Below are 20,387 nucleotides of genomic sequence, written 5' to 3' on the forward strand. Positions count from 1 at the left end.
CTTGGGTCACAAATCAAGCCTCAGTAAATTTAAGAAAATTGAAATCATATCAAGCATCTTTTCTGACCACAACGCTATGAGATTAGAAATGAATTACAAGGAAAAAATGTATAAAACACAAACACATGGAGGTTAAACAATACATTACTAAATAACCAAGAGATCACTGAAGAAATCAAAGAAGAAATCAAAAAATACCTAGAGACAAATGACAATGAAACACAACGATCCAAAACCTATGGGATGCAGCAAAAGCAGCTCTAAGAGAGAAGTTTATAGCTATACAAGTCTACCTCAAGAAACAAGAAAAATCGCAAATAAACGATCTAACCTTACACCTGAAGAATTAGAGAAAGAACAAACAAAACTCAAAGTTAGCAGAAGAAAAGAAATCATAAAGAGCCAAGCAGAAATAAATTAAATAGAAACAAAGAAAACAATAGCAAAGATCAATAAAACTAAAAGCTGGTTCTTTGAGAAGATAAACAAAATTGATAAACCATTAGCCAGACTCATCAAGAAAAAGAGGGAGAGGACGCAAATCAATAAAATTATGAGAGTGTCATACAGCGTGAATTAAGTCAGAAAGAGAAAAACAAATATCGTATACTAACGCATATATGTGGAACCTAGAAAAATGGTACAGATGAACCAGTTTGCAGGGCAGAAATTGAGACACAGATGTAGAGAACAAATGTATGGACACTAAGAGGGGAAAGCGGCAGGGGGTGGGGGGTGGTGGTGTGATGAATTGGGGGATTGACATGCATACACTGATTGGATAAAATGGATGACTAATAAGAGCCTGCTGTATAAAAAAATAAATAAAATAAAATTCAAAAATTCAAAAAAAAAGAAAAATGAGGAAATGCATAGAACAGACCTGATCCAACACACAGCTTGGAGCCAAAAAAAATAAAATAAAATAAAAATAAATAAGACAGTATAAATGTATTTTTTATTGTAAGTCTTTCTTCTGACTTAAAAGACAACTGCATAAAGCAATAATTATAAACCTATATTAATGGGCACATGATGTGTAAAGAGGTAACTTGGATGATAATGAGAGCAAAAGCAGGGAGGGAATAAAGTTATATAGGAGTATTGTTTTATATACTATTGAAATTAAAATGGTATTACTCCAAACTAAATAACCAATGGATAAAAAGAAGAAAATTCCAGGGAACTTAGAAAATACTTTGAGATGAATGGAAAAAAAAAACATACAATATACCAAAACCAATGAGATATAAATAAAGCAGAGCACAGAGGGAAATATGTAGCCATAAATGCAAGTATTGAAAAAGTAGAAAGCTCTCAAATCCATAACCTAACTTCCTACTTTAAAATATTAGAAATGAAAGAAAATCAAACCCCAAAAAAAAAAATCAGAAGAAAGGAAATATTAAATACTAGAGTGGAAATAAATGAAAGAGAATGAAAAAAATAGAGAGGAAAAAAATAATCAATGAAACCAAAAGTTGGCTCAAAAGAGCAACATAAATGACAAATCTTTAGCTAGACTGACCAAGAGAAAAATAGATGAGACTCAAGTTACTAAAACCAGGAATAAAATTGGGAACATTACTACTGAATTAACAGAAATAAATAAGATTAGAGACACTATGAGAAAAGTATACAAAAAAATTAAATAATCTAGATGAAAGGGACAAATCCCTAGAAACACAAACCAAAAGTGGTTAAAAAATAGAAAATCTGAATAAGCCTATAACAAGAGATTGAATTATTAATTTTTTTAAAATTCCACAAAGAGAAGCCCAGATACAAAAGGCTCCACTGGTAAATTTTTACAAACATTTAAAGAAGAAATAACAGCACTCCCTCACAAATGCTTCCAAAAAATAGAAGAGGGAACTTTCTAGCTCATTCTATGAGTCCAGTATTACCCCAATATCAAACTGGACAAAGATATTACAAGAAGTACAGATCAGTATCCCTCATGAATATATCTTAAAATCCTCAACAAATTCTAGAAAACAAAATTCATCAACACATGAACAGGATTATACATCATAATCAACTGGGATTTAACCCAGGAATGCAAGGGTGGTTCAACCTATGAAAATCAATGTAGCACACCATATCAATAGAATATACGGGGAAAAAAAACACGATCATCTCCACAACTGCAGGAAAAGCATTTGACAAGATCCAGCACCCTTTCATGATTAAAAAAAAAGAAAAGCATTCAACACAAACTAGAAATAAAAGGGAACTTCCTCAATCAAACAAAGGCATCTACAAAAAACTCACAGCTAGCCTCATACTCAATGGTAAATGAATGAAAACTTCCCCCCTAAGATCAGGAACAGCATAGGATATCCACTCTTGCCACTTTTATTCCACACAGTATTGAAGTTCAAGACAGGTTAATTAAGCAAGAAAAAGAAATTAAAGGTATCTAGATTGGAAAGAAAGTAGTAAAACTCTCTCTGTGTGCAGATGACATGATCTTGAATATAGAAAATCTTAAGGAATCCACACACCAAAATTTAGAGCTAATAGACAAGGTTCAGCTAGGTTTCAGGATAACATACAAAGATCAGTTGTATTTCTGTACACTAGCAATGAACAATACAAAATTGAAATAAAGAAAATAAGTTTATTTACAGTAGCATCAAAAAGAATAAAATACTTAGGAGTAAATTGAACAAAAGAAGCACAACGCTTATATGCTGAAAACTATTTTTAAAAATTAGAGAAGAATTAAGTACATTGAAAAATATCCTATGTTCATAAACTGGAAGACTTAACATTGTTAAGATAGCAATACTCCACAAACTGATCAATGCAATCTCCATCAAAATCTGAGCTTCCTTTAGCGAAAAAATTGACAAGCCAATTCTAAAATTCATATAGAAATGCAAGGGATCCCAAAGAGCCAAAATAATCTTGGGGGGAAAAAAGAACAAAATTGGAGGACACACACTTTCCAATTTCAAAACCTACTACAAAGCTACAGTAATCAAGTCTGTTGTGCTGGCATAAGGATAAACATATAGATCAATGGTAGAAATTTCATAGTCCAAAAATAAACTCTCACATTTATGGTCAACTGATGTTTGACAAGAGTGTTAAGACCATTCAATGGAGAAAGAATAGCCTTTATGGTGCTGGGACAACAGGACATCTATATGTAAAACAATGAAGTTGGACCCCTACTCATACCACTTACAAAGATTAACTCAAAATGGATGAAAGACCTAAACATAAGAGCTAAAATTATAAAACTCTTAGAAGGAAACATAGGCATAAATCTTGGTGACTTTGGATTAGGCAATGGATTTTTAGATATGATACCTAAAGCACAAGAAAACCAAAGACAAAATATAGATAAATTGGACTGTTCCAAAATTTAAAACATTTGTGTTTCAAAGAGTCTATCAAGAAAGTAAAACGAGAGCCCACAGAATGGGAGAAAAGATTTGCAAATCACATAACTGCTAAGGGTCTAATGTTCAGAATATATAAAGAGCCCTTTCAACTCAATAAAAAGACAAATTGGGCTTCCCTGGTGGCGCAGTGGTTGAGAGTCCGCCTGCCGATGCAGGGGACACGGGTTCGTACCCCGGTCTGGGAGGATCCCACATGCCGCGGAGCGGCTGGGCCCGTGAGCCATGGCCGCTGAGCCTGCGCGTCCGGAGCCTGAGCTCCGCAACGGGAGAGGCCACAACAGTGAGAGGCCCGCATACCGCAAAAAATTAAAAAAAAAAAGACAAATTACTTGATTTTAAAAATTGTCAAAGGGTTTGAATAGACATTTCTCGAAAGGAGATATACAAATAGCCAGTAAGCACATGAAAAACTGCTCATCATCATTAGGAAAACATGAAAATTACAACAATACAACCTTTCACACCCATAAAATGGCTCTAATCCAAAAATGAAAAATAACAAGTGTTGGTAAGGATGTAAGAATGTACAGGGATGCAGCTGCTTTGGAAACAGGTTTGGCAGCCTATCTGTTTCCTATTTGTACTGTAAAAAATTACCAGAAATTTAGTAGCTTAAAACAAAGTTACAGCCTACAGTTCTAGGGGTCAGAAGTTCATGATCAGTTTCATTGGACTAAAGTCAAGATGTTGGCAGAGCTGTTTCCTCCTGGAGGCTCTGAGAGGAGAGTCTATTTTCTTGCCTTTTTCAGCCTCTAGTGGGGCTTCCTGTGTTGCTTGGCCTTTGACCCGTCCCATCTTCAAGGCACTACACGCTCATCTCTGCTTTTGCTCTGCCTTGTCCTTCATCCTTCTTATTATAAGGACAGATGGGATTACATTGGGCCCATCCAGATAATCCAGGATAATTTCCACATCTCAAGATCCTTAATCTGGGGACTTCCCTGGTGGCGCAGTGATTAAGAATCCACCTGCCAATTCAGAGGACACGGGTTCGAGCCCTAGTCTGGGAAGATCCCACATGCCGTGGAGCAACTAAGCCCGTGTGCCACAAGTACTGAAGTCAGCGTGCCTAGAGCCCACCCTCCACAACAAGAGAAGCCACCGCCATAAGAAGACCGCGCACCACAACAAAGAGTAGCCCCCGCTTGCCACAACTAGAGAAAGCCTGTTCACAGCAACAAAGACCCAACACAGCCAAAAAAAGGAAGATCCTTAATCTAACCACATCTACAAAATCCCTTTTGTCATATAAGGTAACATTCACAGGTTCTGGGGATTAGGGTAGGGAGATTTTGGGGGTGGGGGGACATTATTCAGCTCACCACAAGCACTGCCTCAAAGAGTTAAACTTAGAATTATCATACGACCCAGCAATTCAACTGCTACGTATACCTGACAGAACTGAAAATATGTCCAGACAAAAGCCTGTGCATAATACGTTCATAGCAGGGACCTGGTGGTCCAGTGGTAAAGAATCCACCTTCCAACGTAGCGGACGAGGCTTCGATCCCTGGTCAGGGAACTAAGATCCAACATGCCACGGGGCAACTAAGCCCATGCGCCACAACTACTAAGCTGGCGCATCTCAACAAGAGAGGCTGCATGCCGCAAACTACAGAGCCCACGCACCCTGGAGACTGCACACCACAACTAGAGAGAGAGAGAACCCGCACGCCACAACTAGAGAGAGAAAACCCACACGCCACAACTAGAGAGAAGCTTGTGCACCGCAACAAAGAGCCAGCGTGTCACAACGAAAGATCCCGCATGCCTCAAGGAAGGTCCTGCATGCCACAACTAAGACCCAATGCAAACGAAAATTTAAAAAAATAAAAAATAAAAATAAATTTTTTTAAGGAAAAAAAAAAAGTTCATAGTGGCATTACTTATAACACCCCAAAAATGGAAGCAATCCAAATGTCCATCAACTAATGAATGAATAAACAAAATGTGGTATACAATGAAATTATTCACCCACAAAAAGGAAAGTACTGACACATGCTACAACATCAATGAACCTTGCAAACATTTTGCTGATGGAAAGAAGCCAGGCACAAAAAGCTATGTATTATATGATTCCCTTTATATGAAATACCCAGAATAGGTAAATCCACAGAGACAAAGTAGATTCATGGTCACCAGAGGCTGGGGGAAGGAGGAGTGAGGACTGACTGCTTCGTGGGTGTGGGGTTTCTACTGAGGTGATGAGTATGTTCTGAAATTAGTAAGTGGTGATGGTCTCACCACCTTGTGAGCATACTAGAAACCACTGATTATATTCTTTAAAAGGGTGAATTCTGTGGTATGTGAATTCGAATTTTAAAAGGAACATGCTAATATAGGATAAAAAAGAAAACTCTTTCATAGTTGTGTTTCATAGTTTCATCTTCCTTGGGTGGCAGGAATCCTAGGGACTCCTCTAGACGAATGAAGCTGGGAGGAGTAGGGTTCAGAGTCCTAGGACAATTCAAAGAATGATCACATCCATCCCATTTGGTGGACAGTAGAACATCATGGGATCCACTTGCCCAGATTGAACCAATCTCTGCCCTCTAAGAGGCTTAATCCTAGCAGGATGCAAGGATGCACATGGATAGTTAACATAACAGATCATAAAAGACATGAAGACACAACACCATCAGAGTTCTAACCCTCCTAAGTCAGGGCATTCAGCAAAAGATTCACCACAACAATATTGGCCTGGAAGTACCCCAGGATTTGCCTTGAGTGAGGTTGGGGCAGATGGAGAATGGAAGCTAGATGACAGCATTCAAGTCCTAGGTAAGACGTGACACGTCGAGTGACTGTGCCTCCAGTGAGGGAGAACCTCCATGACTCCTCATTTCCTGTTTCCAGCTGAATGGCAGCAAGTGAATTTTCAATGAGAGGCAGCATCTTCTCCACCCCGTTAGAACATAGATCCCAGACTCACGGCCACAAAGCTAATGACACTTAGCTTCCTGGAAACAGCAGTTTAGTTCTAATCACCATCTCTCTACCCCTTTCCTTAAAGGAACTCCATTAGAGCTTGCAAGTTCTGACTCAAACATTTTCAACGCAGAGAAACTTACTAAGGATGTGTTTTATACCCAACTACTCTAAATGCCATGTTCCCGACGTACCCGTTTGGTCTGTTGCTCAGAAGCGTCAGGGGAGACATCCGTGATGTTTCTCCTCTTCAAGGACTGCTCATCCTTCTTGGCTTTGCGGAGCTCCAGGCTGACTGCTATCCTCTGCTGCCGCCTCATCTAAGGAGGAAAAGAAAGGGAGCCCTTAGAGCTGGGAAGTCAGCTTGTCACCCTGTTTAGCCTTTAGAGCACACTTCAAAGCATCCAATTTCACTTTTACAGATGCAACAGGCTGGAAGAGTTCAGATCACACAGCTAGTCAACAGTCAGCTCAGTTAGCCTCCTCTGCCTCTTTCTCCTCCTCTACCACCTCTAGAGAGATCACCAATCTTCCTCCCAAAGTGAAGGAAGACCATTTACACCCATTGGCCAGCCAGGATTCTCAGGTGTAGATACCTCTGGAGACCAGAGACCAGAGAAGCTGAATGAGAGATTCACACACAGCACAGCCTCCCTGGCCCAGCCCTCGTGCTCATCCCAGTAGAGAGAGCAGTCTGGACTTTTCACTTCTGAGTCCTATTTCTCTTCAAGGCATGCTGGTTGGTACCTGTATTCCCAACATCTTAGCTCCTTGGTAAGCCCCCTTGACATGCAGAGCTGCAGGTAAGCATCTATATACCAGGTACTTGATGATGCTACTCAGGTCCTAAGAGGTAGGTATCAGCCCTGTTTTATAGATGAAGAAACTGAGGCTCTGAAGTTCAATAGTTTCAAGATCACATGGAGACCTTGATCTGAGTCTACAGTTGTCCGACCAAGTCCATGAGGTTTGATCCTCCCCACCTTCAATATTTTACTATGAGATTTTCAGATATACAGAAAAGTTAAAAGGATTATTCAATGAACATCCATGCACTTACCCACAATGAACATTCTGCTATACTTGCTTGTTCACCCCATCTAGCCCACTCTCCACAATTTTTTTTTGCAGTACGCGGACCTCTCACTGTTGTGGCCTCTCCCGTTGCTGAGCACAGGCTCCGGACGCGCAGGCTCAGCGGCCATGGCTCACGGGCCCAGCTGCTCCGCGGCATGTGGGATCTTCCCGGACCGGGGCACGAACCCGCGTCCCCTGCATCAGCAGGCAGACTCTCAACCACTGTGCCACCAGGGAAGCCCTCCAATATTTTTAATGCATTTCAACCATGTGCTTTTTACTGCGCCCATCCTTGATAGAGTAAGGTATTGCTTCATACTCACAGATGCATCTTTGCCACGATATTTAAATTTTCTCAGCCTCTCTTCCGGAGCTTCTGAAGTCGGCATATTGACTAGAAGAAGTAAAGCACCTGTAGGTAAGACAGTTCCAAAGAGATTTTCAGTGCCCAGTATGTGGTTACTATGTAAAAGCCATCCGGGCTATAAGCCCTTAAAGGACCCACGGTGGAACAGAGAGCAGCATCCACAGGCATCACATGCCAGTTCAACAGGCAATGAGCATCATGGGAACTCAGAGGGGACCAGCCCTGGGCTACAGGAGTAAGGGATATCTTTTTAGGGGCAGTTTGGCTTGAACTGGGCTTTGGATGGCTAGGGTAGGCTGGAAGGAAAGCACAGAAGCCTTCCATGTGGCTGGGTCCAAGGAGTTCTGTTCAGAGCATATGTACAGGATGCTGAGGAGCCCAACCAGGCTATGACAGGAAGATGGTCCTCTTCTCCTACATCCAATCCACCAGCACATTAGTACAGGACTGTCTCAAGCATGTCCCACTCCTAATTTTTTAGAGGACTTCCTCCACCCTGGTCCAGCCCACCATCATCTTTCACCCACACTATGGCAACTGCCTCCAAACTCTACTCCTTGCTTCTACCATTGCCTTATCCCAATCTGTTCTCTACACAAAGCCATGTGATCTTTTAAAATGAAACTGACCATGTAATGTCCCCCACTCTTTTCCCACCCTCTAGTGGCTGGTTGATCTTAGAAGAAAACTCAAGTTCACCATGATGCCCACCCTACGTGAGCTGGCCTCAGCCCACTTTTACCCAACGATTCTTTCCTATCTAAGAAGCGAAGTATCTTCCCAATCTGTCTGTTTCATTTTCTCCATAGCTTTTACCACAACTCAATATATTCTTGTTAGTGCATCTTCCCCTCCATACTCCCGAGGACAATGGGACCATGCGTGTCTTAGTTATGATTCCTCAGCCCCTTCACAATGCATGGCATGTAGTAAGTAGGTACTCAAATATTTGTTAGAAGAGGGTGGTGAGCGATAAGCTCACAAAGGGAGTTAGCCCTCCATTAGAGGAGGTTATTCAGATCAGGGCAAGTTTGGACTTCCTACAGGGCAGCAGGGAATAACCTTTCTTACAAGCATGCAATGAATATTCATCTGTTTCTAAGTATACAGGATGGGCCAGACTACATTCTACCAAAGAGAAAACTGGATAAAGATGACCAACAGACTCTCTTCTTGAGAGCAGAGCAGTTGGGAATAATTTTGGTAGGAAAGACTAATTCAGACATATCAATTTGGATGGGACGGTGTAGACAACTTGGAGAATTCTGTGAGGAGAGAGCCAAGGAGAGAGAAGAGGAACTCTATCTGAGAACAGAACAAGAATTGAGTCTTGGTGACCTGTGTATTAGGGTCCAAGAAAACAAAGAGCCAGCAAGGGACCAGGGAAAGGAGGGAATTTGAGACAGAACAACAGAAGCACAGCCTCAAAGGCACTACCGGTTAACAGCGGCTACCATGCCAGGGACAAATCCATAAAAAGAAGCACCACCAGCCCCAGACAGATAGGAGAACAAGTCAGCTGAGCCTCAGAGCTGAGGCTTCACTGCTGTGACTTTGCTTGTTCTAAGGCATTAGTCTCTTTAGGAGCTTGGGCAAGAATAGCTGACAATGTGTGCAAATCTGAGAGTGGGAAATGCAAATTACTTCCCAGAATTGACCAGTTGCTCCCTCCCCATAGCACATCTCATCTGGAGAGGTGGAGAGTGACACAATGGGTCACACAATGGGTCACAGGAACATTTGCGAAGCTCTAAACATTTCGTTAACAAAGTCACACTGGTCACCTCCACCACCCCGACCCCCAGAGAGTCAAGGAGCCTCAGTGACATCCATAGCCCTTCCACTGCTGTGTATTTACCAGGAGAAGCACCATGTATAAATTGGCTTGAGACAATCTCAGGCTTTAGATTAATTCGGTTAAAAGTTCAAGCTGGAGGTAGACCGACCTCCAACAATACACCAGAAGCCAGCACATCAGGAAGAGGAAAGAATGATGCTGCAGGACAACCTCAGCCCTGGAGGCTCAGGCCAGAGAGTAACCATGTCCCATCCCTTCATCTACTTTAAAGTCATCTCCAATCCTGCCCCATCAGGAAAGAAAGAGTTGCTTTTTATGACCCAGTGACCCACAGGTAAATCATTGCTATTCATCATGACACCCTTGAAAACACCATTGCAAAAGACTTTTCCAGTTGCTGTAATAGCCAAGGTCAAAAGGATGATCAGCTGCAACCCGAGATTTGGGTTTAAATAAGGAGCTATATGCTACATCTCCGAGAGGTAAGACATATGGCAATATAAATTAGGAGCAGGATAGTATTATGGGCCTATTTCAGACAGCAATGGCCAAAATGTGTTTATTACATACAAGGAATATTGGACACTTAGGATTAAATGAGGCAACATTATGAGGTATCACCCCACACCAGTCTGAATGGCCATCATCAAAAGTCTACAAACAACAAATGCTAGAGAGGGTGTGGAGAAAAGGGAACCCTACTATGCTGTTGGTGGGAATGTAAATTGATACAGCCACTGTGGAGAGCAGTATGGAGGCTCCTTCAAGAACTAAAAATAGAACTACCATGTGAACCAGCAATCCCACTCCTGGGCATATATCTGGACAAAACTAATTCAAAAAGCTACATGCACCCCAAAGTTCATTGCAACACTATTTACAATAGCCAAGACATGGAAGCAACCTAAATGTCCATCAACAGAGGAATGGATAAAGAAGATGTGGTATATATATACAATGGAATATTACTCAGTCATTAAAAAAAAACATGAAATAATACCATTTGCAGCAACATGGATGGACCTAGAAATTCACTTCCCACTAAGTGAAGTCAGGAAGAGCAAGACAAATATCATACGATATCACTCATATGTGGAATCTAATTTTAAAAAAATGATACAGGGCTAGACAAACTTATGGTTACCAAAGGAGAAACGTGGAGGGGAGGGATAAATCAGGAGCTTGGATTTAACATACACACATTACTATATATAAGATAGATAACCAACAGGGACCTACTGTATAGCACAGGGAACTCTACTCAATATTCTGTGATAAAGGATATGAGAAAAGAATCTGAAAAAGAATGAATATATGTATATGTATAACTGAATCACTTTGCTGTACACCTGAAACTAACACAACACTGTAAATCAATTACACTCTGATAAAATTTTTTTTAATAAATTAATAAAAAACTCAAACATGAAGCAACATTAGCAGTAAGGGAGAAAGAGCCCCATTTTGCAAGTGAGGAAACATTTGCAGATGCCATTTGCCAAAGTTCCCACAGCTGTTAAGCCTCAGAGCCAGGAATCAGCCTATGTCTGACTCCTGCGTCATGCTTTGGATCACTAAACTTTGCAGCCGTAATCTGTAACAAGGTCAGATTAGGAAACACCAAGTCTCCACCGTGGGTGGCACTTAACATATGGGTGAGATGTTGGAAAACAGGAAAGCGCACCGTTTTAGGCAATGGAAACAACAGAGGCCACTTTGGAAACACTCTGTTGCCACCTCATTGCTGCGTCTCACTCACTGTTAGGGGTCTGACCAACTCAGCTCATGAGACTGTCTGAATGTGCACAGAGGCCGGTTTGGTACACGGGGATGAAATGCTTTTGCTCCTTGAGAGACCCAAGGCAGGGCCTAGTTCTAGGACTGTTGCCATGGGAACCATGCATGCTTCTGCCACATCTCAGATGGTATGGCCATAAGGAACCTGGGAAGTGGATCCAGGGGTTCAGAGGGCCGCCACTTTCCTTCAAATCAAATATGAATGGGAATTCCCTGGAGGTCCAGTGGTTAGAACTCGGTGCTTTCACTGCCATGGGCCTGGGATTCAATCACCGGTCGGGGAACGAGGATCCCACAAGCTGCGCGGTGCAGCCAAAAACCAAAAACCGAAAATCAAGTGGAAGGCCTGTATCAGGTGGCATAATCAGGAAAGCCTGACTTCAGATCAGAGTCCTTCCTTGTCCCTGAAAGCAGTTTGAAAGTCACAGATTTGGCCACACCACTTCATTTGGGGACATCCTACAAAGCCAGCTGCAAAGCAGATCCTTCTGGCTTTCACAGGCTTCTCTACTCACAGCTCAAACGTGATTCCTTCCCCTCACATGGCTATTTCTAGCACCAGGAGAGCTGGCTACCCCGTCATCCTTTACCAGTAGTATAATGAGAACGCTAATTTGGAGGCTTTGAGTTATGCAACAAACTCAAAGTCAGTACCTTTCTTCATTGATTCTCTAAATTTGAGATCCAGAGAAAGCCAGACTAGTTACATAGGCAAACACCATCAATGTAGGGGCTGACACCACCCCCGCAGCCTCAGGACAGCTCTGCTGCTCCCCACACTATGAGACCCCCTGCCCTGGGTGTCAGGTGGCAGAAGCCCACCCAAGGGACCCTCCCTGGCCACGCCTTAGTAATGGCATGGGGTCACTTTCTCTGGTGGGAGCATTACAGGCCATTTGGTTTTTTCTGTCCTTCCCTAGGTCTAGTCAAACTTTCACTGTGAGCATCTTTCATGAACCCAAACCGGCTTTAAATTAAGATATGTCTCATCACCCCAGAGCTGGCTTCTATAAAGCAGGATTTTTCTGATTTTAATACATGCTCACGGCTTAAGAAAATGAAATACTTCAGAAGCGTACTGAGCATTAACTCCCCATAACCCCCCTCCTCCTCCAAGTTAACCTCTGAAAACGCACACCACCCTCTACACGTCCCAGCCACTCTGCACATGCCCCAAGGTGCTGATTGCAGGAGGGGAGCCGATCACAGACAGGGTTTGGCAGCGTGCTTCTTCACTTCACCTGTACCGGGGACATCTTTTGAGGTGTGTTCAGATCTACATCACTAACAGCCCCTTGTTCAAACAAAGTGGGATTTGTTTTAAGCTAAAACCACGCATTGGGTTGGAGTGAGTGAGGCTTATTCGGAAGACTGAGCCGACCTCAGCTCCAAGGTCAGCAAGCAGACACCGCTGGGGCTGGAGTGGGCCCCCGGGGAAGGGGGGTGGTCTCCAGTTCCAGGGCCCCCGCCCCCTCCATCGGCATTCTTCAGCTCCCTGCACGGTTTTACCAAATAGACGTGTCCTGACACCACCTTGGAGGCAGGAAGACACACAGCCATGCCTCCCTCCCCGGCCCATGCTGGCCAAGATGAGATGCACGTGTCAAAGCAAGAAGGAAGCAAGCAACCAGGCCTTCTTCCCATGATCCACCTCCAAGGCTTGGAAAGGCTTTGTTCCCCAGGTGAGAACATCCCGAGGGATATTTCCGGGAGTAGGACACCAGCAAAGACGCAGGGCACATGGATCTACAGGCTGCCAGCTGCCGTGCGCGTGACACAGCCCCAGGCCCCCTGCCATCCCCCCAACCCCGCCTGGGCTCTGGACGGTGAAAGGTCCCCACCAACTACCACCCCCTCCTCACCCATCCTGAAAACAAGCCAAGCACCCCTTAGCACAGCTTCTGTCGACCAAGACTGAAGTTCAACAGGGCAAGGCCCAGCCTGGGCCTCCTGGGAGCCACTGCTCCAGGCAGGCCACCAGCTTTGGGGGAGGGAATGACCACAGCAACCTCTCTGGGGCCCCCAAACAGCTTCTAAGGTCCCCGGCACCCTCCACCCACCCATCACTCACCTGACAGGGAGCCACAGTCTCCAGCCCCCTGGTTGGCCTTAAATGCTCTCAGCAGGTGGCATGTCTTTAGGGGCATTTGGCCCATCCCCAGGCTGGTTTCTGACCAATGTCAACTGTTCTTGGAATCACGTGGGGAGCTCCGCCCACCCTGCCGCCAGGGCCCCACCCCAGAGACTGATTGAGCTGGCCTGTGGGGTGCGGAGGGAGGCCTAGGTCTCCAGGTGACTCTCATGCACCGACAAGGTACAGATGGGAGCCTCAGAGGCACCGCGGACCTTCAGGCTCTGCAGCTGCAGCCTTGGAGACCCTCAGATGGCTGATCAATAGGCGAGGGGCGGCGGCATCTACCTCCAGGGAAGGGTTTGTATTCTGGGTGTTTTAAGGCTTCCGGGATTCAGCTGGATTGAGTGGCCTCTTCCTAAAATTGAGGGATTAGGCTTAAAGCTGCTGTCGAACAGTTAACAAATGTTTCTTCCCAAGGCAGGCAAAAGATTGGGTGGTGGCGGGAATAGGTCTGCCTCGTATCGAAATGGAAATAGGAACAAAATTTCATGTATTTCTTCAACAAATATTTATTGTCCCCACTGTGTTTCAGGCCCTGGTGTGCAACAGTGAACAAGATGACTTGGTTCCCGCCCTCCCATCAGGAGCAGAGATGGGCCTAGAGTGGGAACAGGAGAGTAATTGCAACAACACAGGACAGGGGAGGTCAGGGAGGGCTTCCTGGAAGAGGTGATGCTAGAGCCACGTCTGTAGGAAAAGAAGTCAGCAGGTGAAAAATTGTGAGAAAAATGCTCCAGTCAGAGGGAACAGCATAGGAAAAGGCAGTGAGGCAAGAAAACCCAGCCATGGTTCACTTGGGAACAGAGGCTGTTCAGGATTGTTAGAGGGACGATGGGGTCAGGTGCCTGGTCAAAGATGGCCTGGTGACAGGGGAGGGGCAGAGGGAGCCATCCACTCTGGTCCAGGCAGTAGGAAGTTGCACTGTCTGTAGGAGATTTTTTTTTAATTAATTTTTTTTAAAACATCTTTATTGGGGTATAATTGCTTTACAATGGTGTGTTAGTTTCTGCTTTATAACAAAGTGAATCAGCTATACATATACATATGTTCCCATATGTCTTCCCTCTTGCGTCTCCCTCCCTCCCACTCTCCCCATCCCACCCCTCCAGGCTGTCACAAAGCACCAAGCTAATATCCCTGTGCCTTGCGGCTGCTTCCCCCTAGCTATCTACCTTACTACGTTTGTTAGTTTTAATTAATTTTTTAAAAATAAATTTATTTCACTTATTTATTTTTGGCTGTTGGGTCTTTGTTGCTGTGCACGGGCTTTCCCTAGTTGTAGCAAGCGGGGGCTACTCTTTGTTGCAGGGCGCAGGCTTCTCATTGTGGTGGCTTCTCTTGTTGCGAAGCACGGGCTCTAGGCGCACGGGCTTCAGTAGTTGTGGATTGCGGGCTCAGTAGTTGTGGCTTGTGGGCTCAGTAGTTATGGCTCTTGGGCTCTAGAGCACAGGCTCAGTAGCTGTGGCACACAGGCTCAGCTGCTCTGCAGCACATGGGATCTTCCTGGACCAGGGCTCAAACCCATGTCCCCTACATTGGCAGGTGGATTCTTAACCACTGAGCCACCAGGGAAGCCCTGTAGGGGATTTTTAATCAATGATAAAACCAATTACGTCTGTTTGCTCTTTGAGCCAGGAATTCCGAAGAGTGTCAGGGGGCTGCACCCACCTGTTACTCACTCTTTGAAGGTGTTTGGACTTTGTGCGGAGAGCAGCAGGCAGCCCCTGAAGGTCCCAGCAGGGTTGTGTCCCTATTTGCCTTATTTTTACTTTCTTTTTTTTTTATTATGGAAAATTCCAAATTTGTAAAAGAGGAGAGAAGAGTACAAACGAATCCTTGAGGACACCGAGGTCCAATAGTTACCAACTCCACCTTTCTTTCTTCTCCCCTCATCTTTTTTATTATGTATTTATTGATTTTGGTTGGTGTGTTATAAAGGAAATCGCAGGCATATCATTTCATCCATAAAGTTTCAGAATGAATCTCTAACAGATAGACTTAAAAACTAAACCAAAATACCATGATCACACCTACCAAAAGCAACATTCTTAGTGGGTCATTTTAGAATATTTAGGCTAACCTGGAGGGAAGGGGTAAGAGGAGGATTCTTTCCCAGGTGGGGCTAGAAAGAGGAGGTATCCGACCCCAGGACACCCTGGTTACAGCAGGAGATGGGGGCGGAGAAGTCGGGGTTCTGAGTTGGTGAAGCATGGGGTTCAGGGTTGGACCTGCACATCCAGGTGCCTGGAGAACATCGAGGTGGGGATACAGCGAAGGCCCGTCAGCTCAGAACTGGGGTGGGACCCGGTGAGCCACTCGAGGCAGTGGTGGGTGATAATGACACAGAGATATAAGTTAAAGCTGTGGTTTCAAGCTGGGGTGGCTGGTAAGGGATGGTGTCAGAAAAGGGGGAGTCAGGATGGCTTACAGGAGGCCTGATTCCCACAGGATCCAAGGCCAGCAGAGAGATTGCCCTAGGCCTCCCTGTTCTGCCCAAGGCATTTGAGACAACCCACCTCTCTCCACCTCCACTTGGGACCGGCGACCCTCCCACCTCATCACAGCCGTCACTGCTTTGGCCTGTGCCCCTTCGGGCTTTTAAACACACACACACACACACACACACACACACACACACACACACACACGCACAGATCCTTTAAACATTTAAGTCAAGTTACACCACTTTGCTGCTCAAACGCTCCAGTGCTCCCAACATCCCTACAATCGCCCGTGAGGCCCTTCATGCTCTGCCTTGCCTCCCATCCTCGTCCTCTGACCTTACTCCCTCCACTCTGGCTCCAGCCACCCTGGCCTCCTCTCGGTCCTGCAAACACATCAGGACCACGCTGGCCTCAGGGCCTTTGCACCTGCTGTTCCCTGTGCCTCCCTCACTTCCTTCAGGTGTCAGTTTTGAGAGACCATTCCTGGTCACCCTGTCTAAAATCAAACCTCACCCCATCCTTGCATCCCCACCTGACTCACTTCATTCTGATGTTCTCCCGGGCAGCACTTGCTAACAACTGAAATGCAATGCATTCACTTGTTTATTTCCCATCCCCACCCCTGAAATAGAGCATAAGCTCTATGAGGGTAGGGGCATTGTCTGTTTGACTCGACGCTTTATCCCCACGGCCAGGAAGAGTCATTGCTCATTATATTTGTGGAATGCATAAGTGGGTGTGCTGGCCCCAGAGCCAGGCTCTCCCCCTGCCCCCACTGTGTTCCAGGCGTTCCCCCCTCCATCACCCAGGAAGTACCCAGGGTGTACGGTGGGCGTGTTCAATACCCTTCCCGAGCCAAGCATTGAACTGGCATCCTTTGAGTAAATCGAATCAGCTCACCACACAGAGCCCACAGTCGCCACCCAGAGGACTCAGAAAAGCAGCAGGAAGATCACTTCAGATGGAATCCAAGTCCTCAAGTGGAGGTCACTTCATCCTCTCCGACTCCTAAGCCCCGATCACTGGCAAGGGCCACACCGTCCACCCAGGCTGGGAGCATGACCTCAGCTCCCCGCTTCCATCTCCTTCCTCCATCAGCCCCACCCTCCACTGAGCCCCTTTCCTCGACCCTCCCGAACTCTGCTCGGGGCTGACCCCTGGGGACCACTTGCCCACTGGTCTGACGGCAGGTTCCTACACCTTTCCAACAAACTCTTACGTTAAATTCTTGAGATTGAATTACCTGGATGGGTTTGTTTACCTGGTTTGTTTAACCTGCCTTGACTCCTTTGATGCAGTAGGAATTACCAATCGCATTTCACAGAGTGGGAAACTGAGGCTGCCAACCTCGATGTGAATTGCCTGAGGTTACATGATGGGAAGACCGGGTCTGTGTGGCCCCATCTTTGCCTCAGTGTGTGCTACTGCCTGTGCTGGGGTCGCAACTGTTTCCCTTCCTTCCTCCCTCCCTCCTTCCCTCCCTCCCTTCTTCCCCCCTCCCTTCTCTCTCTCTTTCTCTGTCTCTCTCTTTCTTTTTTTATGGTAGTAAAATACCTTAACATAGGGCTTCCCTGGTGGCGCAGTGGTTGAGAGTCCGCCTGCCGATGCAGGGGACACAGGAACCATTTTTGAGTACACTCACGCTGCTGTGCAGCCATCACCAGCGTCCATCTCTGGAACTCTTTTCATCTTTCCAAACTGAAACTCTGTCCCCATTACACACTGACTCCCCAGCCCCTGGCACCCACCCTTCTACTTTCTGTCTGTGTGAATGTCATGACTCTAGGGACCTCATATAAGTGGAATCACACAGTATTTGTCCTTCTGGGACTGTCTTACTTCACTCAACGTGACGTCCTCAAGGTCCATCATGTTGTAGCAGTGGTCAGAATTTCCTTCCTTCTGATTTCTTTCTTTAAAACAAGAACATGTTTTTCATGTTCACGTAGCATCATTAATACTGTTATTTACAGTGGACCCCCAAGTGGTGGGGGAGGGGGAGGAGTATTTACCGTTGACACAGTTTACATCGGCCAGCGCAGGGCTCTAGTAAACGCAGACTGATTTCTACTCAGTTTTCATTGTCTTTAAATCCTCTGCAGTCAGGACCCTCCTTGTTACCCATGTCCCTCGCCACCTGCTCCATCATCCCCCAACTCCGTGCATCACTGGTTATTTATAAATGCCCGTTCATTTATATTAATAATGTAAAAGGGATTAAAAAAAGAACCCCAGAATTGGAGAGTTGATGTCACAATTCCTCAGGGGATCCAGGGAAGGTTTTGTCCTTGAGGTCAGTCTTTGAGAATCCACAGCTCCGTGGGAATCCATGGCTCCTGACAAAGGCAGCTGTCACCGTCCTTGGCCTCTGCACATGCGAGCTTGTGTGTATGTGTGTATGTCTGTGTGTGTTTCTGTGTGGGTATGCCGGTGTGTGTCTCTGTGTCTGTGTGTATGTGTGCATCTGTGTATGTCTGTGAGTGTGTCTGTGTTGCGTCTGTGTATCTGTGTGTATTTGAGTGTGTCTCTGTGTCCATGTGTCTGTCTGTGTGTGTCCCTGTGTGTCTGTGTGTGTGCACACATGTGTCAGAATGTCCCCAGATCCTGGGGGAACTCTAACTTCCCAGGATGCTGACGCTTAAGGAGTTCATTTCAGATTCTTGGGAAATGCTATTTGGCCCAGAATCAGGAGAAGAGGAGGAAAGGGGATATTAAGGAAGACAGAAAAAGGAACCCACATTGATTATTTATCAAGTCTGAGGCTCCCCAGTAAAATCAGGTCTGAATCCTTCCACACAGCAGTTATTTCCTCAAAGCATTTGTATTTTCTGGGCTGTTCGGCACCATCCCTCCCAAGTTTCTCATCCACCTGATTGTCCTAAGCATTTGGTTTTCTGGGGGTGAATTTTCTCCTCGTTGGGGGCGCTGAATAGCAGAGGCACAAGTCGCACCCAGGGTCCAGGGTTGTGTGTGGCTTTCCCCGACACCACGTGACCTCAGGAACTGGGCTGTGGACACGGCTCCTTTGGGAGCAGCTCCTGGGTGCCTACTCTGTGCTGGCCTCTGCGAGGTGCAGGAGTGAACCTGACAGGGTCCCTGCTGCCGAGAAACTAAGAATCACAGTTGTCATCGCTCGAGCACCGAGGCTCTCACAATCACATAGGGCCTTTGGTCCACCATCATCACCTCACCATGTGACAACTGGGTGAGATGGATATTATCATCATCCCAGATAAAGGAGGGAGGGAGGTATTCAAAGACAGCACTGTGTGTCCAGCACGGTACTCCCACTCCCTGTGATGGCTCTGTGGGGGACATGCTGTCCTCACAGAGTACAGGAGAATAAGGCCAAGGTTCACGCCACCCCAGTCTGGGGCCCTAAAGGGAGTTGTGACATAAATACGTGTTGAACGGATGGATGGATGAATGGATGGATGGATGGATGATAATGATAAATGAACAAATGGATGGATGGATGATGGATGGATGCATGACTGGATGGTTGGATGGATGCTGGATAGATGAATGAGTGAGTGATGGATGGATGGATGAGAGATTATTCAGCTGAGCTGAGGTTTGAATTCACCAGTTATTTGACCTTGGGGGATCCACAGAAAGCAGAGATTCTCTCCTTCAGAAAAATAAGAATAAATACTTCTTGACAAAGAAGAAAGATGCCGGGGGGGATAAAAAGTGAAAACAATTTTTAGCTATTTTGAGATAATGAAATGAAAATGGCACATAAAATCAAATTGAGATATAGGTCTAAATGCAGTATGAAAAAGAAAGAAACACAGCTGGAGAAATCTATCTGCAGCAAGCTTGACCACCATGTTTCTGGGATTCCACAGAATTCACCATTAATTAGGAGATGTCCAGTTGACTTGGAATCAGAGACTTGTCAAGCTGGGCTGACTTTGGAGAACTCCTTGCCCAGGTCCAGCTTGTGTTAGAGGAGCCTGTCTTAGGCCTCATCTTCCATTTCAGAGTCTGCAAGGAAGTTTCCAGCAGTGGCTTGCTCGGGCTCTCCCCTCCCTGAGATGACCCTGCAGAATTCCAAGGGTCTCTGGGGCGATGGGCTATTTCTGGGCCCAGGCTCCGTGTCCATGTTTGGCCTTCAAGGAGCACACTGTGAACTTTCCTGCACCTGCCAAGGTTTCAACCCACAACCCTCCTGGGAGGGCACTGATTTCTGCCCCCTTCCTCCAAGGAATCAAACAGCAGCTGGGAATGCAGCTCCAGGAGCTGCCAGGAAGTACCCTCCAACCACCACCCTGGGACAAAAAACCGAAGGGAAGATCTTGAGATATCTCTGACAGGCATTTGTTACCTTTTTGATGCTAAAAAATAATTTCAGATCCTAAAAACAGTCCTTCTCATTGAGAGAAACTTTAGGCAACACTGATAAATTTAAAGAAGATTTAAC

At 45.4% G+C, this 20,387-nt stretch overlaps 1 protein-coding gene across 3 annotated transcripts in view; it reads right to left on the reverse strand.

The window, feature by feature from the left end:
* KPNA7 (karyopherin subunit alpha 7) overlaps positions 1-20,387 on the reverse strand; it is a 64,825-nt gene that overhangs the window by 21,348 nt on the left and 23,090 nt on the right. For all 3 annotated transcript variants that reach the window (XM_024745401.1, XM_024745402.1, XM_024745404.1), the window contains 2 exons: positions 7,745-7,833; positions 6,539-6,664 (listed from right to left, as the gene is read on the reverse strand). In XM_024745401.1, the coding sequence (XP_024601169.1) occupies positions 6,539-6,664; positions 7,745-7,810 (192 nt within the window). In that variant the 5' untranslated portion in view covers positions 7,811-7,833. The remainder of the gene's footprint in view (positions 1-6,538; positions 6,665-7,744; positions 7,834-20,387) is intronic.

This window comes from Neophocaena asiaeorientalis, unplaced genomic scaffold (genome assembly GCF_003031525.2).
Source record: "Neophocaena asiaeorientalis asiaeorientalis breed wild unplaced genomic scaffold, Neophocaena_asiaeorientalis_V1.1 scaffold461, whole genome shotgun sequence".
Classification (NCBI taxonomy): domain Eukaryota; kingdom Metazoa; phylum Chordata; class Mammalia; order Artiodactyla; family Phocoenidae; genus Neophocaena; species Neophocaena asiaeorientalis.